The sequence below is a fragment of the Pomacea canaliculata genome, linkage group LG2 (genome assembly GCF_003073045.1).
Source record: "Pomacea canaliculata isolate SZHN2017 linkage group LG2, ASM307304v1, whole genome shotgun sequence".
Lineage (NCBI taxonomy): Eukaryota > Metazoa > Mollusca > Gastropoda > Architaenioglossa > Ampullariidae > Pomacea > Pomacea canaliculata.
Window position 1 is genome coordinate 28,415,074 of NC_037591.1, and position 27,707 is coordinate 28,442,780.

Sequence of the window (27,707 nt, forward strand, 5' to 3'; positions counted from 1 at the left end):
TACTGAAACACAAGTTTACTCAGTAGCATATGGTGTTAGCAAGTTACTTTAAATGATTCCGTTAACAGGTAAAAATATTTAAGAGGACATACCAAAGATATTTTCCTATAACATTTCATTTTACTTTTCTGTCTTCTGAATGTTTTCTGTTTTGCAAGAGAATTATCCTTGATTGGATTCACCTAACTTTAAACAAATACCGCCAACAGAATGCAATGCATAAATAGCACATGGTTTCAAGAATGAATATAAATTGACAAATTTGCAGCTGAAGTAATTATCAAGTAAGGTGGGTTTTGATGTATAGCAAGGCACTGCATGACATGCCAGAGAGTGTCAGAAGGTTATGTGCATGTTGAGTGGCAAAGTATTGCTGACTTTGCATAAGATGATGATTGGAGGCTGAAGAAAACTGTTTCTAGTTGGAAAAGTATTGTGATATTGTCACTGATAGCCACAGTAATGTATTGCTGATGTGAGTTTCATCAAATGTGTCGTATACAGAGTTGCCCTGCAGTGTAGCTGACTGTGTACATCACATGACTTTTAGGACTGATAATGAGACCTTTGAATATTGGTATAAAGAATATGACTTCGTGAACATTAATCCAGTTCTCGCACATATCAGACATAATATTAAGCAGAAATGTTGTGCTACAAAGATGTGTACACATTAAATATGCTAAATGTTGCTTTTACAGATAACTACGCTGTGATCAGGAGCACTTGAGGTCATTAATGAAGGGCATAACAAGTGGAAACTGCACTTTGTGATTGATAAGACACAAAAAAAAATACATCTTAGATCTTACTATTAATATCCATAAATATTGTACACAGTAGGTTAAAGAAGTGCATGAAAATATACAGATGCATGAATATAAAAATATATAAAGAGAATCTGTTGTGAGATGACTTAGCATAGCTTTTTTTAATCATTCATAAAGATGTGATTGTTTCAGGAAACAAGATGATGACTGTGACAAGACAATCTCACCATAGACACAAATCAGCCGCTTGAACAGATGTGATCATTAGTCAGGATGAATTCAACTGTGGGCAGTAATTGAGATTAGGAGTCATTAGCACACAGCAGATGGGATACTGAATGTAGACATGATTATGATAATTAATTAATTGTATATTGAGATAGATTGTGTTTATATTCAAGGCTGACTAAAAGAAGTCTTCTAGATCGATGTCGCATTTTCAGAAATAAAGATAATGGCTAAAAAATACACAGAGTTAAAAACAAGTATTTTAGGCTTCATCACATCTCCGAACCACTAAAAGTAGAACTACTGTAAACTGACCTGCCCACATTACGGCACATGGCATAAGGATTATGGTAATTTGGGGAGAAGTATCTCGGAACACTTATCCTGCTTTTTTGTGTTGTAGTAGAGAAGATAAGTTTACTGGTGAGGAACCTGGAGGGATGTAGGGGTCATCACTGGGCTTTTTACTAGGTAAATACTAGCTGATGGCTGGATGGATGGACCTGCTGTTGGGCTGCAGCAACAGCTTGAGGCAGCGATGACAGTAATGATATATCTGTCTGTGATGTGGACATGTGAAATATCACATTAGTGTTGCATATAGTCAGGGCTAAGTTCTAATTTACATGTGAGCAATTAACACAACATTTATAGATGCAAGTCCTTCATGATGATGATGTAGTTTTATAACGCGCTAGTATCCGCATCACAAAGATGCGCTCAATGCGCGGAACTTGCATGGGTAATTAGTTCTAGGAAGTTTGGACCCTTATGTAAATGTGACAATGTTCAGTAGAACTTATGCTGTACAGCACATGTTTTGTACCTATTTTATATGTTCAAAATAACACATATCACTGTTTAGTGAAAATACTGCAAACCCAGTGATATGACCCTGTTTTAACACACGGTCTAAGCAGCATCACGCATTTACATGGACGGCAAAACATAGACACATCACCTGCGCTGGGGGCTGTCCAGGTCAGTAAAGTCACAACTTTTCAACTGCAAACTGTTTCAGATTTGATGAGAGAAAGTAGGTTATTGTAAGACTCCTCAACTATTGAGTTGTCTTCATTTGGGGAAACTGTATTGATAATAGTACAAGTATATTTAATAATAATAATGAATGCACTTTAATAGCACAGTTCCCCGACCATTTAAGGTGAGCTCAGAGCGGTTTTTTTAGAAAGAGTGTTAAAAATAAAAAATGTGAAATCCTTGTTGAAAGACTCTCGCTTATAGGGACAGAGGAAAGTGTGGTTGATTCAGGAAAATGTACATCTTCAATCATGATGTGCTAATATGCTTAATAAAATTCAGCGAAATCAAAGACAATATCAGTTTTCCCGAAAGAAAGGAAAAATGAAGAGAAAGCCTTGCTCTTGTCCGTTTACCCGCTCCCTCCTCGAACCTCCAAAAGGAATGTTATCCATGGGATCCATGGACAACTATGTACCCTCTCGTTCTAAGGCCAAGCGCTTGACCGATTGTGGCATGTGCAGTGGCACACCCAATAAATATCGACTTTCATAGCTATTTGCACCTTTCATTTTTAACAAACAATTTATTTTTTTTAAACTAAAGTTGAATGAAAACGTGTACAATTTTGGGCTGCTCAATCCACATAAAATTTTATGCAGGCTGCACTGCATTCGTTCATAATTATCGTCAAACATTAGTTTGCAGTTACCAGCTCAGTCCCTTGCACCTGGATGCTTTTTTTTCTTAAAAAAAATACATCCCAGAATATATTGTATTAATAACAGGAAAATAAAACCTATCAAATCGATCTGCACATCACTGAGACTTCTGGCATATCGCCATAAGGGTCTCGCCCACATATTTTCAACAACAACTAAATGACGCGCTCATCGTAACAATAACAACAAAATCTGCAGTCACCTCATAACGCAGTTACAACTGGAGTTCGTTCAACAAACAGTCACCGGTTCAATAACACTCCCAGTCCCACCACTCTGACAATATGCTAGATCCCGTCAACAGCTCGTTAGAAATGGTGGTCCTGCCCTTCGCCTTCTACCTATGGCAGGTACCATCTTCCACAGTCGCGTACTTTTTCAGGGAGTCGCATCTCTTCAGACAGCAGGAAACTTCGTGGTCCGACCGTTCCTGTACCTTCTCCTTTCTTGCAGACGGACCCGTCGGGTACTTTCTCGTAGTTAAAACAGCGGGAGTCGAGTCTCTTCCATGGGCTCCTCTTGTCCCACCCTTCCGTGCGTCTCCAACGGCAAATCTGGCTCCATGCTGGAGTCGTTGACGACCTTGTCTCTTCGGAAGTTGTCGTCTGGTGCCGCGCCGCTGCCATTCTGCAGGGTCGAGTTGTCGGGCGCGATGACGTCACTGAAGCGCTTGTGGGAGGAGGCGTGGTGGTGGCGGTCAGGTGGGAGGGGGAATGCCTCCGCGGCGCACGCTTGGTGTCTATTCGCGTTGGGCGGGTGGCGCTGAGGCTGTCGACGTCGTTGTGCACTTTGCTGCGTGCCTTGAAGGCGCTGACCACGTCCCACGCCTCGTTGAGCAGCGGCACCACCAACACGAACAGCAGCGCCAGGAAGGCCCAGGCTTTAGCCACGTTAATCTGCAAAAGAGGGTGTTCGGATGGCGGGTTTGAGACAAACGTTTTTCTTAATTGACTTCTGCAAATTTTGAATTTAATTTTAAATTAAGGTGTTTTTTTTTTCCATCTATTTTTTTGAACTGCAGTTTATTTTTATGATCCTCATCGGCGTCGTCATCATTGCTCACCCAATGCGTAAATTCTTCCCGGCTCATGACGCGCACCAGAACCATGAAAGCAGGCCACACCAGCACCAGGACGACGGTCAGCACCAGGGAGCCGATGTTGGCCAGCAGGCGTGCAGCACGGAACGTGTCGCTGACCTCCTGCAGCGTCGGCCGGTTGTCCAGCTGGTGTGCACCGCTCAGGTTCAGCTCCCTGGCATCAGAGTGATGGCACACGTGCTAAGATCGAGGCGCCACTTTTCTTTTGTGTGTGTGTCATTCTGTCTACTACCTTTCTCTTTCATCTCCTTCTCAACCTTTCAAAATTTTTTTCCTTTGTCTGACGCACATGCACTCGAAAACAAGTTCGCAAATATTTGTATACACATGTTATAATTATGCAGACATTAGTATACATACAATAGATGCATACTCACAAAATTACTTGCACTAAAAAACGCAAAAATATAGGCGAGACTAGCCTTTGCTTCTTTTGTCCCACTCACTCCCCCCTTCCCTAGCAGCCCACTTACTTGGCGTAGACTTCTGTCCACGGAGCCAGCGGGTTGTCGATGTCGCGAGTGTTTTCCCAGATCTCCGCGTCCTGGGACTTGTCGTAATAACGGTTGGTGACGAACGACACCACCACCGTGACGACTCCGCTGAAGAGAATGGCCACGAGGTTCCCGCAGAGCATGGGCAACTCCTTGCCTGAAAGACAAAACGATTGTTCTAGAACGTAACATTAGCATCCGTCTAAATGGTAGTGTGGGTGAACGATGGCTGTTTAACCAGAAGTCACAATAGGAAGAAGTCAGGTTGACTCTGTCTCTCAACGTTCTTCAAGGCTTGGCTCTCTGTGTATGCTATTACCTGTGTTGTCCAAGAAGAGAGACAACCCTCCGTCGAAGGTGGAAGCCACTGCAAGCCAGGTGATGAGGGCGACGCAGGTACCCGACACGCTGCCGATCACCATGGCGATGCCTGTCAGACGGCCCCAGAACATGCACAGGGCGAGAGGGATCACTGCCGAGCCAACGAGGATCCCCATGAACGAGTAAACCCAACCAAGATTCAGCTGTAACGGGAGGAGAAGCCGACAGTTGGTCAAGAACGGAACTGCAAACATTAACGCCACGTAACAAAATGTTTCAAGCCGTGTCTATAAACCTTACGTGAGGTAGCATGCATGCAGACAAGCAGATGTTCATCGTAAATAAAAGTTAGCATGACAAGAGATTTGCATACTATTGTTGAAATTATCTGCTCAGGGAGACATGAAAATGTTTGGTGGAATACTTTCAGCACCGTAGCTTGAATGCGAGTCAAGCCCTCCCATGCCAGCCAGGTATGCGGGTTGAGACTCCACTTCCAGACATTATTGGAAGACATTAAACTGATTTTAACCGGTGTGTAAGGACAAATGAGCAATATCGGCAGCTGTTAGAGATTTTATAAGCCTACCATGGAGTGCAATACCAACAGGCGGGCTGCATCATGGTGCAGAATTTTGTGACACGCGTGAATGAACTGGACAAGTAGCCTACAGTCTCGATGAAATTGTTTCTCTGGCTTGCATTTCTAGGGTCGATGCCAATAAATCATTATGACTCTTTTAAGAAATCTTTATTTCCACCATTTATGAGACAATATGAAAACTTGTTTTTAAAAAATAATAAAATACTATTGTTTATTAAAACCTGTAAAAAATTGCAAAGAAACAGAAGAAGATGGAGGAGGAGGAAAAAATGGAACTGGAGACAAGCAAACCCCCATCATGTAGAGCAGAACTGTGAGCGGTAGAATGGCCATGGTTGTCCACACTAGGCACCAGTTCTTGAGGCGGTTCAGGTAGTCAGTGTACTCGCGGTAGTGGCCGTGGGTCGGACACTTGTACTCGGAGCGCACTGACCGCTGGTTCAGGTCCCGGTCTCTAGAAGGTATGGAAGGCAAACTATGGTCATGGGCCAGGTCAAAAGGACACGTGGAAGCCGATGTCAAGGAAAGAACAACCATTATTACAACCGCACTGTGTGCAAACAAGATAGATTCCTTCTAGTTTTAACAGAAACAATAGCATCTACCCACGATTAGGCAGACAAACAAACAAAAATGTTGACATGGGTTAATGCAGACAGACAAACGGGCAGAATAAGAAAATGAACAAGAAGGATATATCGCAAGCTTCTGAATTAGAAAAAGTTCTTTTCAATAACAATTCATCAAACTTCCTTTTTCGTGCCCAGCTACCCTAGAGACGAACATGTGCCACCACTCACTTGTCATCTTGGTGGCACGGCTCGCAGTAGGCCATGCTGATGCACGTGCACTTGTCGCGCGGGTTGGCCATGCGACCACGCCCCTTTCCGCACAAGATGCAGCTGTTTAGTGTCCGTAGTCTTGCGGTATGGCTGAAGGCATTTGAAAATCAGTATGTAAACAAATTTGTCAAATAATTGACGAATTATTGAAAATCACTTAGCTTTACTGATGTCTGTGTAAGATGTGCAGTACTCACTAATACAAAATGGCGGAGGCTTATGTGGACTGGCTAAGTAAACTATCAAATGCAGGGATGCAGAAATCGGCAGAAATCTACAGAATTACCGTATAAAGTTTACATCCTTACTCAACGCCGCTGATTTCCATGCTATGACCTGTACATGCAGCCTTGCTTATATTTTAAACGTAAATGTTAAGTTCATAACATTGTATGGACCAGCTGTCACATATTTCCAGATGTCACGTCTACGATGTTGCTATTTTCCTGTCGGTAAAAGAAAGAGAGGTTTCACAAAGCTGCAGGATTGATTGATTTGTGATGGTCTTGAGGTCATGGTATTGACCTAAAATCTCGCAGTTCTCGACGTGTCGAGCTCTTTGCCGCCAACACTTTTATTTTCTTCGTCAACTTCCAGCGAGTTCGCTTTGATGGCCGAATGTTTCTATTGTCATCTTTTTGTTTGGCTAACGAATTACAATTCTGTAATGTCCATTGTTCTCTGTCTTCACCGTCTTTGAAAAAAAAAATCCAATAACACAGCATTTTTGTGAGATGAGGGCTCGTTATCGGCATTCACTTTCGCGTGCGGTTTATTTCTTTAGCTGAACTCGTCTCTGGAGGACGAAAATCTTGTGAGACATGGCAAGCTGACTAGCCTTGGCACGGTAGTGAGCCGTGACAGGATGGAGTGTATTGATGGTACTGTAATAATGCGTGACGGGATGGAGTGTATTGATGGTACTGTAATGATGCATGACGGGATGGACAATTGCATCCACTGGGATGAGGCATTGGGAGATGGAGAGTATTGATAGAGTTGTGATACCAGATACCTGACCAGGCAACAATGTAGACATAATAATCGCAGTGGTGGAGTGCTGGCGAATGCAGTTCATTGATGGACACAGCGAGGCATGCTATACTTTACAGTGTAGGGGCTAGAGTTGGGGGATGTTTTTTCATGCCGAGCCAGCAACTAAAGATAAATCACGACAAAGCAGCCAGGCATGTAAACAGATGCCACATGCAGAAAAAGAACAACGTGACCGAGACGAGATATGAAGCCAGGACAGCAAATCCTCACTGTATTCCGCAAAAGGTATTCTCTTCGGTTGGCCACCGGCTGCCCTGGGCGTACAGTGGCAATGTGACCGGTACACTAATATGAACACGAGACACTAAAAGATTTCGTTCATAAAGCCCAAGAGCAGACCACAACGGCCCCCTTACAATAGGTCTTTTTTAGAAAGTTTGAATATTGGATAATATTTCTTTAGATGACAATTTTTATGAGGACATACTGCGGACCGTCACGTCTTCTTTTTGTAGAACTACTTCTGAAATCAGTTTACCTCTTGGCGACCACTGTTGTCATGTGTTTCCGAGATCAATTACTGTTGTGAAATGACGAATCTAGTGTGATTATGAAATATTTTGAGTTTGATTGTTACTTCTTTGGCAGTAATTTGTAACTAACAAGAGTTTTTATGAGCTCGTAGAAATGTTTTACAAAAGTTTTCTGCTCGAGGAAGGAGTTTGGTATTTCTACGAGCGCTATATCTTGACCTCTGCTTCATCTGTATAAGGCTGAAGGTGTGTGAGTGATGGTTGGTACTCACCCTGAGATAAATGCCATAAATGTCGTAAATGAGGATGGAGGTCACGGCCATGACCTCTGCAGACCCAGTCGATGTCACAGCCATCAAGAGCATGATCAGCATCATTATCTCGCCCTGTTTCCCAAGCAGATGGGAAGCTACTAGAGGTGCGACAAGGCCTTAAGAAAAGAAGAACACATATTAGAGACAGATAAAGAAGACAACAAGCTGTGAAGCGTTTCTAATTCGTCAGTCCTTGCAGTCAGGCAAAATGTCTACAGGCATGCCATGGAGATAAAGCTTTAGACAGAAGTAAAAATGGTTGGCAGAAAATATATACGTCCATTTTCTGTATTAGGAAAGATCTACAATTTCATGGTCTCCCTTGGGATGTAACCATAGATCCGAAGGGGAGGGAGAAAGACATCAAGGTTTCCAAGGTAATAACCCTCGCACTCGTATCCAATGTCGAGACTGTCAAAGCACAACGGACCACCCAGCACGCGGACAGACGCAGTCTTCACGTCCGAACAGAGTGTCTCTCTTCCCTTCTGTACAGCAGCGCCGCACTAACATCCACGCACACAGATATATCAAGTTATACTTTTTAAGGCGTGTTTATTTGCGATGCTTTGCTTACCTTCATTGACTTGCTCTGCCTTGAGCAGAGGCTCGCCGTTACTGGCAGACAGGACGATGTATGCCAAGCCCATGGTCGTGGCAAAGGAGAAGGGCATGGCAAACCACGCGATGCCCCCGAGCAGGAACCCCAGTGCCCCCTGCTGGGGCTTGGCGGCCACGCTGCTCTGCCAGTAGGACTGGTCCATGAAGACGGTGCCAAAATTGCCTGTTAAATTTGACCATTCTTTCTGTACCATTTGAATGATTGCAGACAATAGGGATTTGATAGAAGACCACAGACCAAGGCACAACACCAACAATCACAGACAATCAGGGAATGAAAAAGCGAAAAAAAAAAAATGCTAGAAGTAGGCAATGATAATAGATAAATATATCCAATAAATGGAATAAAAATGCGACATAAAAAGTGCCAAGGCACCCACCAGAAGAATGATACTCAAGTCATGTCAAAACCGACAGTAGTGCTGACATAGTAGATAATACAGTCGCCTTCACAATACCTCAACAGGTCTGACATTGTGAACTAAAACACTCACTGGCTCACAAACACTACTCACATACAGATAAAATATACAGAATACAGACACGCGCGCGCACACACACACACAAACATAATGTGCAGACATACATACCCATACACGACATTCAACACACGCGCAAACGTACATTCTCTCACTATATACATGAAGGTGGGAAAGTGGCACAAACAAGAGAGAGAGGCTTAATTAGCAGCCTAATCCAATTAGAGACGCTGCCATCAGTTGGACAAAGCATTGCTTTGCATAGGCACCTCTATTTTCTCTTCCTACAAATGTCAAGTTCAGCGGATAGGGGTGGAAGAGGGAATGATACCAGAACCGAAATCGAATAATCAAATGCAAAATGTGGGGCAACCTCGGTGACAATTTTTCCGTTGTTGAGAAAAAGAGTTAGAATGTGTGTGTGTGTGTGTGTGTTTCGTAAGTAATTCATGAGTGTGAAAAAAAGTGATACGTTTGACCGACCTTCAAAGCCTGAAACAATTGAAAAAATATACCGCGGGTGGAGTTTTTGACGGAGGACGGAAGAAACTGAACACACCCGATGGGCGTGTACCAATCTACTTAAAAGCACAGCATCGCACAGCGCTTGAGAATGGCCGAGTGCAAAGACAATTTGTTTTACCAGCTAATGATTTTCATTCTAAACACACCCTAAGTACATGAGAGCAAACAGTCGGCGTTTAGCCCGGGCAGCAGGAATGTGGGATTGTTTCCATAAACAAATCGCTGCTTTTGAGCGGAGGTGAAAATAAAAGTACGAGAGGGACGTGGCTGAAAAAATGTCGCGACACGTAAAGACTGAAAAACTCTCACTCCTCCCTTCTCTTCATTCTCTTCGTTAAGACACAGCCTGCAGAAAGTTCTCCTTTCGGATTTAAAGGACCTCTTTTATCTTGTATTATTTTCTACTGTGTTTTTTCTTTAAAAGTTGTAAGTCTGAACTTTAAAATGCTTGAGTGGCTGTAAATTACTAATTTTTCTTGAAACGTATTCATTGAAAAATTTGTTCTGCACCTGTATTGCTGAGAATGTTTTAAATCTATATAAATACTTTACATTGCAAATTTTGAACAGCACTTAACTATAAGATTTTGTTCCTTACATAAACATATTAGTTTTTAATTTGACTGTTCAGTCGGATGGAAGAGGGTTCTACACGGCGTATACACCATGCATTGTGTCTGTACACAGCGTCCACTAATGAAGTTGTTGCCCACTCGAGCTTCCATTAATAGACTTTACGTGTCTGGCGGTGGCTGCCCGGCTCCACTTTCACATCGACACTCTCGTTATCTCTGACCTTCTTGACGACCGAACTATTCAAGAATTCGACAAACGAGCGGTCGTAAGGCAGTCTTGGTGGACCGCACATTGATGTAATTACTGAACCCTTGGTCTGACTTTGTGGAAACGAATGGCGTCTGAGAGCATTGTACTAATGATCTCATCCTCCAACCCCACAACAATCAGCAATAAAATGTGCCATTTACCCATCTAAAACAAAAAAATAAAGAAATTTACTCAGTGTTCTAATAGTGTATCTCAGAGGACTCGCAGAACTCGCAGGACACTGAAATGAATGTCCAGTGTTTATCTTCTCCTTTCTACGCTTGTCGTACGAGGCCTCTGTACCAAAGTCACATCTCAACCCCTCACAACGCTAGTAACAATCCTTCCCCCCACTTTTGAGCCCTTCATCACCTAAATTTCTTTGCTGGTCTGAGCTAGTTGTAAAACTGCTTGTGCTGATCTTGATTGCTGACAGTTAGGTTTTACAAACATTCCTCAGTAATAAACGCTGGAGCGAAAACTTTTCTGTTCTTGAACCCCACCCTCCACCAATCTGTACTGTTTTGCATAAAGACCGTTCCTAACTTGACAAATATAAACGAAATGTAGACAAGCTTGACAAAGATTTTACATTATAAAAACTTTGCCAGACTTGGTCAAAGGTTAGTCTACATTTGTCCAATGACGAACGGTCTTCATGTGAAGAACGATACTCACCTACGATGTTGGTAATGCCGAACATCAAGGCAGAGCCCGAGACGAGAGTCAAGTAGCTATTTTCAAGGTTCCCTTCGGATATTTTCGCACAGGACAGAATGTCATACATCCGGTCCACGCTGCCTGTAACGGGACATGAGAAGATAAGTCACGCGGGTCACACGCAAATAAATTATTGTGCGAATGGCATCAAACTGGACACTGAAGTAAACAAGTTGTGAAGATAGTGGAGAGTACTATAACATGTGGCGCACAAAGAAGCTTGTGACAAACAAAGTGATCCTCAAAATGTTTGCGTCTTGTAGTGAAGAAAGATAAAAGATAGATGAGGTATAAAGATCGACACAAATTTGGTACTGATGGCTACCACAGGTTTGTAAGTCTGGTAGGGAAGACTGTTATCAGTTGACTAATATTCTCATCCTCAGACATAATTCAACAGTCAAAACGACCTTTTTACAGAATACGTTACCCTACTCTTTGCTAAGCAAATCCGCACATAATACAGTTCTTTTACCAGCTGCCATGGACGTTCCATGTGCCAGATACCGCAGAATGCTTTTCAAATGTTTGAAAGAGAAGTTAATGGAAACATTAAAAACACATTAAGGCGTTTTGTGAAAAAAGTAAGAGACCTAATGGACTGCCGGAGTTGTTGGGGTCCATGTAGACCTTGGACATAAAGATGACCAAGATAACATACATGATGGCTGTGTTAAAGTAAGACACGTAGACAGTAGCCCCCAGGCCACCGATAAAAGTGTAAGCACCGATGGTGGCGGCGACGAGAGTTGTGGCGTACTCCAGGCTGATGAACTTCACCAATGAAGTAATCACTGCAGCGCCACCTGAAAGGCGCATAAAAGTTCGTCAGGCAGATATCTCTTTGTAACGTTTAGCATCAATAAAGTAAAAACAAAAAGTTTATTACTAATAAGCATTTAATAAATTCCAGGCCATCTGTGTCAGTAAGCAACACAAGCCTGTACTGTCAATAGACCTATAAGCTATGTCCGAAAGAGCAGTATCAAAAGACATGTAGGTGACTCCATATTGTCTGCAACGGCTAGGATTTAAGACTGCGTGTTCCACCTTAAACAGCAGAAGTCACCATGTGATGGAGCTGATGTTCTTACCCAACATGAGCATGGCGGTGACGATGATGTTGGTGGCAAGAGCAAAGACGCAGAAGACCTTGTGAGTTGTTTTCCCGAACCTGGCCTTGACGACCTGCAGGTAGGTCTTGGCTCCTGGTGCCCGTATTTTCAGCTGAACCGACAGCATGGAGAAAAGAAGGATCTGAATGGTCGCCCCTGCTGCGTACCAGAAAGCCCCGCTGACGCCGTACTGGCAAAGAGACCAGGAAGTGACGTAAGGAGGGTAGATGAGGGTACAATAAATCAGAAAATGTTATCAAGCCTTTTTGTGAAAAAGACGTGAAAACAGATTAATTAAGAGCATTGTAATTTCGGCAGATAAAATTTCATTTAAACAAAATAAAGGGAAGAAAATAATTAATTTTGCAATGGTCCTATCCTACCTAATTATAATGTTGATGTGATGGGGCTATCGAAAGAAACACTCGTCACTGTAGTCTGAGAAGAAAGTGTTTTTAATGCCATAGAGAAGTTTTTATCACTGTTTTATTTGTGCATCTGATGCTCAGAACTAATCTAACATGTAGGATAGGGTATGCATGGTCGCTTGCAGCAATCGTTTGTAGAAAGATAGTAAATGGACAACATAGAAAAGGAAAGGCAACAAAGGACAGAGAAAGAAATTTATTCGTGCATGCTTCCAAATCAATAGCCGTTCACAACAACAGGACAATGAAAATGAGTTCAAACGCTAGTGCAGGAGATACCTAAGCTACATTATTCAGTAAGTAGGTGGCAGCACGTCTTTCGGAAGCTAAAAAAAAAAAAAACAAAACCCTCTGCTTTTTACATTGTACAATGTGCCATGGAATCTTTACTACTTGCTGTGAAGCCTATACCAATTGTTTTGAAAAGCAGATTTTCTCGAACGATTACCGGGTTTCATTGCCTGGCTAGGTGCTTTAGACATTTAGAATGCCTGCAGATGATCTAGGAGAACACTCTGAAGCTCATTTGTAAAATTGCTGAATTTAAGATGACAAGTGAGGTCTCGTTTCTTTAATTATTTATCTACAAATTTTTCTCAGATGTCTGTACGCTCATTTTACGTCGCTGTGTTCTTCACTAACCGAGCAGTTTTCTCTGGACGGTTCAGTCGCTGGCGGGACACAACAGATTTAATGTCGCCACAACTTCGCAGCCAGTCACGTTTGAATGAAATATCAAGTTAACCATCTGAGTAATCATCCAGTTTCAGTCTCTAGAGAGAAAATCCTTTAATGGCATTCTATGCACGGGCTTCGGAAACAGAGTGGTTTGCCCTTTAGAATATACATTCTGGGACGTTGGAAGATTGGGATTTTACATACGGAGTAAAAAAATAATCTGAAATATTTTTTCATTTAAATCATTATTGATTTTTACAGTTTAGAGTTATTAGAAATTCACTCTGAAAGAAATGATGCATAATGTCAGCGCGGACATGTCTGAATCATTAAAAAAAAGATAAGCAGTGAGCAGGTCGGGTGCAGTCCTCAAAGGTGGGGCTGTATTCATAAATTGCTAGTTTTCAGTTGACCCCAGGGCAAGTTTACAATTAGAAATCATGCGGTCATGGAAACGGAAGTGAAACATCGGAAAGAGAAAGAATGATAGATGCAGACTTTTTTCTTTCGAGTCTTCGATTTTGGTCTGATTGAAAGTAATTTTTCGAATGAGTAAGTATAATTTATAACATGCATAACATACCAATTCCCTATAATTCACTATACAACAAAACATGCAAGCTTATACTTAATTCAACTAGAAGCTAATGCAGGTCTTAAAAAGGATTTTAAAAAATAAATAAATGTCCGAGAATGAAATCGAACTCCACATCCTACGATCCTAGCAGCTCTGTGCTGTACCACGTGACTACCCATGAAGATTAATGTCCCATTGAGACTGTGAACTGTACCGGGGGTGTTGTACCGACCTCTGAGGCAACAGATGCTGACCGCAAGAGAGTGGCGGCCCATATCCACTGAGACACGATGGAAGTCGCCGTTAGTCCCGCGTTGACCTTTCCGCCAGCGTCGAAAGACGTGTCCAGCGAATCCTGCAACAAGGACAAGATACAGGCAACTGCCACGACAACAAGGTATACAGGTAACTCTCATGGCAACAAGGTATACATGGAACTCTCATGGCAACAAGGTATACATGGAACTCTCATGGCAACAAGGTATACAGGTAACTCTCATGGCAACAAGGTATACAGGTAACTCTCGTGGCAACAAGGTATACAGGTAACTCTCATGGCAACAAGGTATACATGGAACTCTCATGGCAACAAGGTTTACATGTAACTCTCATGGCAACAAGGTATACAGGTAGCTCTCATGGCAACAAGGTATACATGGAACTCTCATGGCAACAAGGTACGGCAACTCAATCCGCGTGGTATCTTAGGTCTGGTAATGACAAATGTTACATAACTCAATTTTAATTACGCGGATAATACTCTGAGTTTAAACCAGCTTAGTGTTTACTGAATGCCGAAAACTTACTGCAGGCTGGTATTTATGATCTACGGAGTCAAAGACTGCTGATAAATGTGTAAAAAAGCAGATTGTTGACGGTTTTCACCTAGGCTGTCTCCTGCAATAGGTCGAAAAGATCATTGACTGTAAGATGAGACGACACCTGTGACTGCGCTACTTTCTTGATAAATTTCGAAGAAAACCTCGAAAGATTATATAATTGTAAAAAAACTGTTAAATAATTTAAATATGGTCCAAAATCGGAGTGATTATTAACATTTTGGTAAACAAGTCAAACACTGACGTCACAAAAGTACATGGAGATGTCTGTGCTGCCAAGGACAGCAAGCAAGAGAGGCGGGGCTGTTTGTTCATTCAATGTGTCTGTGAGCGTTCGTCACGTCTTCAACTTTTTCTTCTGTGCATGATGCACGTGACACAAGTTCAGAAGATATGAAAAACACCGAGTGACACTGTAAACATTTGTATACGACGCTTGTGTGCAAGTATTGTGTGTGTGTGTGTGTGTTTGAGCGTGCGTCTGTCTTGTGAGAGTTCTTGAGCGTGCGTGCACGCGTGTTGTGAGTGCGTGTTTGTAGCAGTTACTTGACAACAGTCAACCAGGACAAGGAAAGGAAGTCACCATGACAATAATCAGAACACAGAAGGGGAAGGGTATGGGGCGAAAGAGCACAAATGGACAATGATTATGTTTGTTTTGCTCATCGTGGTGAAATGACAGACGAGCTGTACGCACCCACAGATCGATTCTCATTGTAGCTTTCCCTCATGTAATATTGAAAAGCTGTATTGTCCCGAGACGGACAGCCAGCGGTGCAGATGACAAAAGGACGCTGGAGTGAGAAGATACAGGGACCGAAGGTATCAAAGAGCAGCTGGTATTACAGTTTCTCTTGTAGTCATCCACTGGGAGTCCTAAATTAAAAAAATCGTCGCGTTCCCTTAGGAACACGCTTTTAGCAGTTCAAACAGAAACAGCTTTGGCCTTGCTTTAGTGTAGTGTCAGCACGTGCGACAAAATGAACCTCAGGAACTCCTATGACTACATCTACCACAAACATCTCTATTGCAGCTGATACGGCCGTTGTATCTGATTGTATGAGCAGACCTTTTCGAAAAAAGTGCAGCTAGCTCCAGCTCTCAAAGCTGCCTGTTATCTGTTATCTGTTATCTGTTACACAGGCAGTTTTCAGTTACTGAGTATGGTAACCTTTCCGGTCAGAGAACTGTTAACGCTTCATGCATTTTGTTTTCTTGAACAAAAAATTAAGTTCTTCGATTCCAAAGCTGATGAGCTAGGTGTCAGTCTCTCCATGATCCACACTACTGAAATCTCCATAAAACTCATGAGCCTCTGGCGTCGATGACACTATTCAGTTACTCTTCTCCTCTTTCTTTCGCCTTACCTGTATTTATTTATTGTTCGTCTGCGCTATTGACTGTGCAACTCGCGATCACCGAAAAGATTTAAAATGAAATTCGAGATTCACGTGTAGCAACAAACAATAACATAAACAGATATAAACGGTTCTGTAAATGGACGTTATGTGGGGGCCAATGTGACGTAATACTCCACAAACGACTAGTGTAGCGTAATGTTATTCAGGACAGTGTGACATGACCATAACAGACCAGTAGCACTACACAAACGACTATTGTGACGTACTATTCAGGACAGAGTGAGGTTGTGTTACTTATCAAACCTGTAGTGTTACACAACAGGCCAATGTGACGCGCTATCACGTCACAATGCACAAAGTAGTGTTATGTAATGGTAAACATTGTGTCCGTGTGATGTACTGCACATGCCAAAGTGACAAACTGCGTGGCAGGATAACCTGGCGTCGAAAGCGTCTGTAAAATGCCCGTATGAAGCCTGTCAGTCTGACATGCACTGCCACTATCCAGGATACACTACATTTGATGAGCTGCACAACAGGCCATAAACGAATTAGATGACGACACTGTCGACACACCTGTTTACACATTACCTCCTGGGTAGAAATGTCAAAAGCAAGGGGAGCAATTTAAATAAATCGAAATAATGACTAAAATAAAAGAGTTATTTGACATGGAACCTCGTCATCATCAGCAGCACGTCAAATCTCGGAAGCCTAATAAAAATTATTTTTTTAAAAATGACGACGGTACTACTGTTCCAATTTTACAACAAATGTTTACAAGTTTTAGAATTCTAACATGTTTCAGGGATGATGATGAGGAGGAGGAGGAGGAGGAGGAGGACGACGACGACAACGATGAAGGTACAATTATTCATTTTTTTCAATAATGATACCACAGCAGCAATAATTCTAGTTTTCATTGTCGTTTTCATCACTTTCGATTAGGTTTGCACGCCCTGCCCTTCTCACCAACTTCCTCTCTCACGCGGGTTCAGAAATAAGAGGGCAGCAATGGCAAACACGTGATTGCGCAACAGAACTAAATGCTACTCACGTTCGCCGTCGCACGGAGCGAAGGGGTGGGGAGGACATAAGGTTTCATAACTCGTTGCCCCCAGTCCCCTCTACCTCCCCACCTCCACCCACTAGTTTACCCTGCTGCACAACGATGACAGCAGGTGTAATGATTGAATCTGCCGCAGGGGAAACAATCTTGGCGGATCGACTGATTTTTTTTTTTTAATTCAATTAGCCACCTGACACAGAAAAATCATCGAGGGCATCGCACGTGCCACGGGAGTGGACGCGTTTGATAGCCAACCATCGAGAGACCTGCTGTGGACAGAACACTGCCTCACCATGTTCAGGTCGGATGCTGTCGATAATTTTTCAACAACTGAACGAACATGCAGTTTGGGCAAACGTTGACTGACTACACGCAGCTCACTCTTGCTTGTCGGTGACTGGGATGACATGTCGTGCAGGTCGCTCCCTCACATCATCACGGCGCTGGGGCGTGCTGCTCTTATTGTAAATTGGAGATGATGTTAATGGACAGACTGCCACGGTTATCCATTTTATTGACTCCCCCATTCCTCTTAAATCTCAGAATGGCAAATAAAACGATCTTGTTAAGAAGGTTACGGGAAAGAAATCTCTAAAGAACACTTAATAATCAATGAAACTAAAGACATTTAAAGAAACATGCGCAGCACGTGTAGCCCACTGTCCCGCAACAATTATTTCTCATTTTATAGATTAGTGTTGTAAATACTCGTCGGTGCATTTTTTAAGTATTGGTTTTTTATTTATGCTTGTCCGTGAAGTGAGTGAGTGTCTTCAGCCAGGCTATCGTGCCAGGTCGAGACTACGCAAACCGCTCCACACAGAACATCAACAGTTCAGCATCATAGGCACATCTGACAAAACCACAGCACGTGACAAGATTCACGTGTCCAGATGGGATAAACAGTTACAGTTCGGAAACTGAAATACGTCACACTAGTCCACAAACGTCACAAACGTCCACGCCATATCTACATCATTGTGTACATTCCTTCTTTCTGAGCACCGAAAAACACGTGAAAGGGTCAGAAGTGGGTGAATCTGTTTTGTCTCCGTTGATCGCGCAGTTGCTTCTTCAACCTTTTCATCGTTAAAACCGGTCAAGGGTGGACTGACGCCGACCATTTTCTGTCTTGAAAGAGAAAGAACGATGAACGAAAAAAGGAAAACAAAGAAGGGGAAACAGAAGGGGACAAGAGAGGGGAAAAACATTACTCGTCCCTTTACGTTACAGAGGAGGTGAAGAAAACATTATTCGTCACAGCCCGTTCAGGAGGATGCAGTAGAGGAATTAGGCCATTTGGCTAACACCTAAAACGATATCAAGACAAAACAGTCTACCCTGTAAGCAGATGTAAACTGCAAAGAAAGAGAAGCTGGAAGAGGGATCTGTTGGTAACCGGGATCACTTCTGCTTGCAAGTGCAAGTGATGCTAGTTGGAGATCGTGACCCCGGTAATAAAAACACCCAAGGAGCCGTCTTTACAAAGTGACACGTTACTTAGCGGTAGAGTGTACAAACCAGGACAAGCTTGTCTTGTCCCCGAAGTTGCGAACTGGTGTGGAAGCATTGCCTTATATTACATTACCCTAGGACATCTTGAAAGAACATTTTGAAGAAATGTCTGCGGTGTCTGGACACTGCTTTGTACCTACGAAGACAAAACGCTTGTTCATAAGTTCCTCATGTTGCCCCAGGGTAATGTGGGAGGGAAAAGCTTAAAGGGATGGAGAACAAATCGAATTTAGTGATATTTTTCGAGCTGCGGCCTTGATCAATGACACCGCCAAGTAAACAACGTCCACGTGCTCACAGAGTTGCTTGAAGTGTCCATAGAGCTCACAGGAAGATGGTGCTGAAGACATGCGGAGAACAGCAGCTGCAGTGCGTGGGAGGAAATAAGAACCATGCAGCTGACAATTCTTAAGTACTGAAAGGCGACAAAGCATTTACTTGTGCCTTCGTGAAGATTGATTTTCAGAGTTAAACTGGGGTGAGTTAGTGCATGGATTGAAAAATGTAATTTAACTCGGAGTTTCAGAAAAGGTAGCAGAATATAGTGATTTAATTATCCTGCCACAAAAATGCGTTGAGAGCTGTGATTATTTTTGTATAAGATAACCACGCGTTGATTGACCGAATTCCTAACAGACACGTGACCAAAGGCTGCAGCCAATGAGAGATAGCCGAGCCTTTGCTCGTGGTGCTGCCCAATCAGGGTTTGTTATCATGACGACGCGGAAAACGAGGCCTGCCGGGATAGCTTTCCGTTTCTATTTAGGGGAATAAGTAGCTCCTGATCCACTAAATTCGCTCCTTTGGTGCACTCAGGTTAGCCTTTAACGATGCAGTGTTTACTTTGGAGTCTATGAAAGTAAACATGTCGGCTACTAAAACACTGCTTAATTATGCCTTTCATTCTACTCAAAAAAAAAAAGTCTTCACACCCCCATTAGACGTGAATAGGATTTGAAAGCCGATTCACAGGCATTGAGCACACAAGCTTTACTTTGTAGGAAACAATTCTAAGCACCCAAGGGGCTGAGTAGTTCATATTTACATCGTTAAAAGTGATCGTTAAAGGGCGCCTTACACTCTTGTAACGTTTGTGATGAGGAACACAATTGCAAAATATCATGCGAGCAACACATACACTTAGAACACAGCATTTGGAAGCCACCCTTTCCAAAAGTGATAGCAGCATGGCAGACATCTAATCAAGCCGCCGTGTCTAGCTTTCAAGGAGTACGCTAAGATTAAGAGAAAATTGTCCACTTCTCTGTACTGTGCGGGCAACTGAAAACATGTCCCTACTGAGAGAGAAACACGAGGCTTATGTAGGACTAAAAAGCCTTTCATGAAATATTTATAATCATATTTTCTTATTTTGCAAATGTATTTAAAAGCTGTTGTTTCACCATCCAACGTTTTGTATAAAAGATTCTGAGCTTTTTAAAACAGTTGTACTGTAGAAAGGCGTCTCTATATTAAATGAGATTATAAAATGTCCTCGGGTGATGCCAGTGCAAGGGGAAGAGAGCATGCACGTGCTTGCACCTTATCAATCTTTATATTTAAAGTAACTAACATACAGAGACGTCTGTATTGTATGGCAGGTGCTCTTCACAAGATCGAAAACTCCTCCGTTGCCCTGGTGACTAGAACTTTTCTGCAGACGCACTTTTTCAACCCCAGTTCATCCAAAAACTACTTTCCTTTGGTAGATGTTGTGTTTCTATGATCTCAAATCTGTGGAAACATGAGGAGATTCTTCCGGTGCAAATACAAAAGACCGGATGTCCTTCACCTCACGCTCTCTCCCAACATAGAGAGCTCCGTACTTTGTCCTCAAGAAACGTTTATGACGTGATCTCCCTTTTCCAATTTTTTAAATACAGTGAGTTAAAAAAATATGACATTCCATCATTATTTATTTGAGTGTAATCTGCGTTTGTGATTGATTCAAGTTAATATATGGACGAGATATTATTTAATGCTTTTCACTTAAGATGACATACACAAAAATTGTGTTTGGCGCTGTTCTCTTAATGTTTGGCAGACCTGATGCGTCGAATGAGTGGAATAATCTCTGGTGTTCTGTTGTAAACAACAAATTTGAATAAGTACGTGACCTGCTGAGTGTTTTAGTAAGTAAAATAGGCTTTGCCGTGTCAACCATTGCCCTACAAAACATTTGCAGTGCGATATAAAGTGAAATACCTGAAATTTGTAATGGCATAATTTTGGTTTGCGTGTCTGATTTGATTGTAGTACACGCATCTTAATCGACCATACACTTTGTTGTAAAATTGTTCAATATTTTATTCTAACTGCATCGCACATACATCCTAATTATACTGCATCGTAAGAATGCCCTGTATGCCCTGCATGCCCTGCATGCCCTAATTTAGTTGTGGGTACGAGTGTCCTACTCCTAAAGACACTGCATGATACAAGAAGACAGAAGCTTATTGTCCCAAGGTTAAGTGTGGTGTAAAGTCGGTTATCAAGTTTCGTTGCACGAATCATCTCAAATCCGACATGATTCCTTCTGTCTAAGCCCCGCCAAGACTGCATCCGCTTCAATTTTCTTTGAACTTCAATCACAAGAGGACGAAGATGGAGATGATACTGCCAATTGATCTTTTCCGTTGTCTCGGCCACTCAGAGGATGGCCTTCGACACACATTAAACTGGGATCGGTCCTGACTCCCGTTGGTCTGTTAGTCGGGTGCTTCTCCTGACGATTGTACATTTCTTATAGTCGGTCGCGTTTTCTCTTTCATCAGCTGGGTGATGCACGCGGGCCTTAGCCATCTTCCTCTTCTTTTTTAATTTTTGTTTGTGATTTCCTTATTTTATGCAGTTAGATTTTTGAGAAGAGTTCCTTGTTTGTGATTATGCTTGGCCAGACAATTTTAAAAATTTGTCTTAGATACTTATTTACTAGTATTTCCCAAAATTCACACCCACAGTATAACCGAGAGGATTTTGTTAATGTGTGTTCTTAATTTTGTGATTTTGGAACTTAGAACATTGGAATTACTTTTTTAACTATGGCAAAGTGTTGACTTGATGAAATTGTTCTTAAAATCATTTTCTGCATCTCCATCTGTTTTTACTAGGCTGCTAAGATATGTACATTTATTACCTTCTTCAATTGTGATGGGGCTTGTTGGCTTGGCATTCTGTCTCATTTGTTTTACTTAAATATTTGTCCTATTTTTTTAGGGGGGGGGGGGATGCAGTTTCATTTTGAGTGTTAATCTCTTGCGTCTCTTTGTGGTAGCTGGATACCGTAATAATGTCATCTGAATAATCCTAGTCTTCTAGTACATCAGTGTCTAGCGGATTCCTCTTTTCCTGTTTTTCATTCTTTGTTTGATAAGCCAGTCTATGGCCAGTATCAATAGAAATGTTGAGATAATACATCCCTGCTGCTGGTAAGTCTGCCAGCTTAATCAGGTCTCTGGTTTTAGACAGTAGACCTTAATGGGAAGTCGAAAACAAAAGTGCATGAGTGCTATGTTTACAAACAACGTAGCATATCCCTCCGAAAATATAAAAAGGCGATGCAGAAGCGGGCATTCTGTACTGGTTGAGAGACAAGTTAGTTATATAGTCTCTCTCATTCATTTTAGCAGACAGTCCTCTCTCAAGCTGTGTTTGTTGTAAAAATAGAAAAGGAAGCTGGACTTTGGAGAAAAACACAGGGTGCTCATTAGAGCTTCCATGACAGTACTTGCAATACCAAGATTGGCGGCTAGGGACAGCTTGATGACAAACACAACTCACTTGACAAGATTTTAATGCGTTGTTGTGGCAATTAGCTGTCAGTTGACATCACCGTGGAAAGGTGAGACAGCTTTGTTGAGGATCATAAACTACAAACTTTGGGGGAAAAAAATGTAACCGCGGTGTCTTTGAGAGTACAGAAAAATATAATGGGATGGAAGGAAGAGGCGAGGGAGGGGGATTTGGTGTTTTATGCCTACCTAGCACGAAAGCAACCGGCTCTGTAAACAGATGTTAAGTGCAGAGAAAAAGTGGCGTGCCCGCGACAAGATATGTACCCAGGACACCGGATCCTCTCTGTTTTGGTGACAAGATCCTAACCACTGCACCGCCAGACCGCGACTAAGGGAGGAAAAAAAAATAATAACGGAACAAAAGAAGAAAGGACTTCACTGCACACACGAAATGTATCTTTACTTTGATTAAAGAAGAAGACAAGTTCCAGCACACAGGCACGGTAAGTAATGACAACGAGAGTTCTGTGACAACAAACCGCCTGTTACTTGATCTCCTCGTTAAAAATAATGGCTCACTTCAACACTCAGCTCTTGTCAAAAAAACTAACCTTGCTTATGATTGCCATCGTCTTCAAGAAGCATTAGACAAACAGGACCTGCGCGTTGAATCGTTTTCGAACTTGGTCTCATGACAACAAGCCGTCGCAGGATGTGAGTTTCTGGGACATCCTGCTTAACTAACATAACGAGCTAAAAGCTTCTAGAACAGAAAACACTGGGTTGCGCCTACTCCACATTGCGAGCTTCACACCTCCTTTCCCTGCCCTTCCCGTCTTCCTTGTAGAAATGTTCCTTTCCCCTCTCCCTCTCCTCTTTCTTACGTCCCTGGCATGTTCTGATAACTGTCTTCGGAAGAATATCGTCTCTCTACCCGAGAGGGAGTAGCGATATAACTCTTTTTCTCTGGTAGAATATCATTTTACCTGTTTAAAAAGCAGAAGACGATAGGGAAGGAAGTGGAAGAAAGAGAAGACAGAAGGTTTTTTTCATTTTTTTTTTTTTAACAAAATCTGGCCAGAAAGTACACCATCAGTAACCTCCCATGCAAATATGATGTGATAAACGTGCGTCGACTAAACGCTCGTCTCTGTAAACTTTTTTCTCTGTCACACAGACACACACTCTGTAGACACATACTTTGTCATTGTAGATCGTTTTCCTCAGGTAGGTGAAGCCAGCCGCGAGGATGGATGCGAGGACGCCCGTTGCCACGATGATCAGCAAGGCCTCCCACAGTTCCACAGACTGCTCGATGCCCTTGCCCGCGGACATGCCCAGTGACGCCAGCAGCTGACCGGAAGCATTCAGCACCGTCTGGCACGCGCTCGTGTTAAAGACCTCGAACATGCTGACCCTGTAGACAAAAACACGATGATGAAGGAAGGAGCGTTAAGAACAGGTGTCACAGAAAACAAAAAGTAATTGTAGAAGACGTGGAGGAACGAAGAAAGAGAGTGATGGGAGGATAGAAGTAATGAGGACATTCCAGCTACCACTATTTGTGTTTATGATAATAGTTGAATGTATGGTTTCCATAGTAATTCACACAGGTCTAATTTATTGCTATAATATATTTCTATATTGTATCTATATTTCACAATCCTCAGAAAAAACATTTAAAAGGTATACTTTTTTCAGTTGCATATATCAATATAACATATTGTTAGCAAGATGAATAGGTCTAACACTTTGTCAGTACAAATGTCATCTTGCACCCCAAATAAAATCAGTTTTTTGGAAAGGTTAAAATTTCTTCGTGATGTCCATCTACAAATCATAACTGAATGTAAATCTGTTCCGAAGATAATAACATGTTGATATTTCCATAACAAATGATTTAGTGTTTGGTTTCGTCAATACAACAATGTCATACTGAATGGCAAATTCAGACATACGTGGGTCACTCTCATACTTGGAAATAAGTTCTTTCTTTTCATTCAGCTGTTGTTATTACGTTTTTTCCCTCTGTTCTTCACTTTTAGCACTAGTCTGCGTGCGTGTGTGCGGTCGTGAGTGTGTGGGTGCGTGCGTGCGTACCTCGATCTTTGAATTTGAAGACCAGCGGATATCGATCAGCAAGATTTAACCTATGTAAATATACTGCCATTATTTTTTCACGTCTCTATAAACACTTTTTCTGCGGGGTAATAAGACTTTATAGGAGAGTTGATTTACTAAAATAAATGGGCCTGCACGGCACTTCCGGCAGATTTATGTGGATTCTGGCCAAAGCTCCCTATGCGCTCCTGTCATTTGATGTCAGCACTCTTTCTCTGATTCAGTCCCTTACACCCCGGGTATCAGAGCTCTTTGTATGATTTAGCCTCTTATACCTCATGTATCTTTTCCAAATAAAACGCAGGCTCAATGGTAAGAAAGCGCCGAAAAACTGTAAAAAATTAATTCTCTCCTATCCACAAAATATTGTTATGTGTTAATAAGACAAGATGGTGACATTTTCGTGTGTTTGTATCACAAGATGGTGACATTGTCATGTGTTAGTAACAGTTACAATCACGTGTGTCGGTAACACACACGAAGCCAAAGGTCAGCGACCTACAGCTGCGTCTCTACAACACACGTGTTACTAACTGTCCTCAAAGGCGTATAGGAGACACATGCACTTTGACCTCTCCACAGCTCCATTCATATATTAACTAGTCATGTTTGATGCTAGCTTGTTATATGTTGGGTGCTGTGGGAAGTTCCATAGCGGGTTCTCCCTTAGTTAATATTAGAAATCGTATGTAAGGAAATTTTATCCTACTTTTTAAATAGAGAAAACTGTCCAAAAGTCACTATTTCAAGCAAGATTTTTTAAAAATAATTAACAGGATAAGTGGTTAAGAGAATTAGCATAAAAAAATAACATTCTTTTAAAACGAGACAATTGATAAGTACAAAACTTTCGACTACGCCAGCAATTAGGTTCCTCCCGTAAGTCGTCTAATCAGCTAATGGAACGCTAAAGATTTCTCGAAGTTTCCAGAGAACAAACACACAGGAAACGGAAGAAACCGGCAACATTCCATCCGGGTTGTCAGTCCAAAATATACGCCACTTGAAGTTAAAACAACCTTGAAACTTCTCCACACATGAAGTGACGGTTTTCGATCTGAGTCCAGCTGTTGTCACTTCATTTTCTGGAAGCCATTGTCTCAAGAAACTCATTCATTTCCCTGAAGACAAGAAGCATGCAAGCCGCAAACTTTTCCTGTTTGACTCCAAAAGTTTAGTGTTCATTAAAAGATTTCGCGAAGTAGTTTATTTGCGGGAGACACAGCTCGTCGAAGTTGAAGCAATGCTGACTGACGATAAAACAAACCATGAAATGGACTTTGTGAATCGAGGCAATGGCCCTGGTCATGAACTTCAAAGATGATTCTGCATTATTGCCATTAGTACAGCCGGGTAATCCTATTTTATTATAAGTCTACTGTAACGTGGACGCGCAGGGAATGTTGGGACACACATAAATGATCATCAAGTGCTCATTACGGGCCACATGTACAGATATTAGAGTATCAAGATTTACCTTACACCCCATCCACCCAGTACTTGTGTAGTTAAAATAATAACACTCGTCTGGTAACATTCGCAGACCTGGTAAACGTTGACTTTGCAGGACCTGTATATTGTCCGCTCATCCTGAATATTGTATTATATTTGTTATGGCGTTGCTAACTGATTCTTGTCTCATTTTGAGATTTAACATTCACAATGATCCGTTTTTCTAAACAAGTTTAAATTTCGTTGTAGTCTCGTCTTTAACATGATCACTTTCTGATTCATGTGCTTACCTTATTCCAGCATGTATCTAGCTTTGCTTAAAAAAAACCTCTAGTTTTATAACTATTCCCATATTCCCTGTTTTATCTGCAGTGACATAGCCTGCTGGCACGACGTAAAACACAAATCTCTGTTTTATGTGCGATAAACAACCGACCCGACAGGAAAACACAGATTAAAAACAAGAAAATGAAAGAATGCATGTCACCGGTTACCTTAAAAAACTTGCGCCCAAAACAACGGGTGACAGTGACAAAGACGTTGGTGTCGGAGTCCGAAACTGCTCACGTGACTTGTTTGACTCTTTAGATGCCAGTGGCCGACAAGAAATGAACCCTAGAACTGACCCCTAGCAGGACTGGCATTTGGGGTGCTGTCGGTGCCCTTGAAGTTCTGCTCGCCCGTCCCTCCGGTGGACAACCTCCATGTGTCTGTCCCACTCGTGTCTTGACTACAAACACTGTTGTCCTACTCACCTGTACCCACCCGCATCTCGTGCACAGCGGCGTCGTGCGTGCGCATCTGGCCTTGGCGTCACGTGGCGCGTTCCATCACTCGCCGCTGTTCACGGGTGGGAAGGGGGTGCATGGAGGAAGGGAGTTGTCGTCTGAGACCACGCTTCGTTGACAGCAGAAATGCGCTTAGATGCTGATCACCAAGTAAACTGCTACCCCCTCCCCTACCAACCCACGGACGGAGTTTCTCTTCCTCCCACCCGATCCTGTGTACAGAACTGTGTAGCTGCCATTAATTGCTTGCATTGTTTCCATAGGGTAGGATGCTTTGTCGCGGGAATTTATCGCTAATATCCCACGGAGCCTGTCCCAGCATTATGCTCTCTGGAAATACATGTGTTAATAAACACAAAGCCGGATGTTTGTCTCAAACCAGAGAAGTCAAGGTCATCTTTTTTTCAGTCAGCTGTGTTTCCACAGCGATCGAGCAGACATCGCATCAATATGCTCTTAATACGGAAAGTAAACGACAGCCGCAGACTGAACACTCTTCTCCTCCTTCCCTTCCTGCCAGCAAAGTTCAGCTGTTTGCTGATTGAAGCGAGACGCCAATTAAAATCTGGCAACAGATGGGAAAGATCCCAACCTACCCAGGGTATTGTGTCATAGGTATACACACATTATCGTAACAATTCACTGCGCCCCACGGAGAAGGTATGGATCATTTTCGGTGCACCAAGAAGAATCTAGTTTCAAGGTGTTTTGTGCAAGCATCAAGGTAAATTTGATATTGTCGATAGAAGTAGCCTTCAGACTGGGGCACCATGGGAAAAATTATCCATTCTATGGATCATGTGACAACCACGCTCACGCCACCTTTCGGCAGAGCTTAAGTTGGAAAGCGTCTATAGCAACAGCATGACTACAGTCAAAACCAGCCGCCATTAATCTCGTCTTTTTTTTATATCCCGTGCTGTCTGTTAGACAATGCGACAAGCCAAATGAATGTT

The 27,707-nt window shown here is 42.3% G+C and overlaps 1 protein-coding gene across 1 annotated transcript; it reads right to left on the reverse strand.

Moving 5' to 3' along the window:
- Nucleotides 1-26,941, reverse strand: LOC112557359 (urea-proton symporter DUR3-like). Its single transcript, XM_025227164.1, is given in 15 exon segments — nt 1-3,597; nt 3,765-3,954; nt 4,274-4,451; nt 4,614-4,818; nt 5,511-5,673; nt 6,020-6,126; nt 6,128-6,151; nt 7,863-8,020; nt 8,482-8,688; nt 11,033-11,155; nt 11,668-11,880; nt 12,169-12,379; nt 14,105-14,227; nt 23,591-23,807; nt 26,458-26,941. Coding segments are annotated over 14 exon segments (2,667 nt in total). The 5' UTR covers nt 23,801-23,807; nt 26,458-26,941; the 3' UTR covers nt 1-3,042.
- Nucleotides 26,942-27,707: the final 766 nt, after the last annotated feature.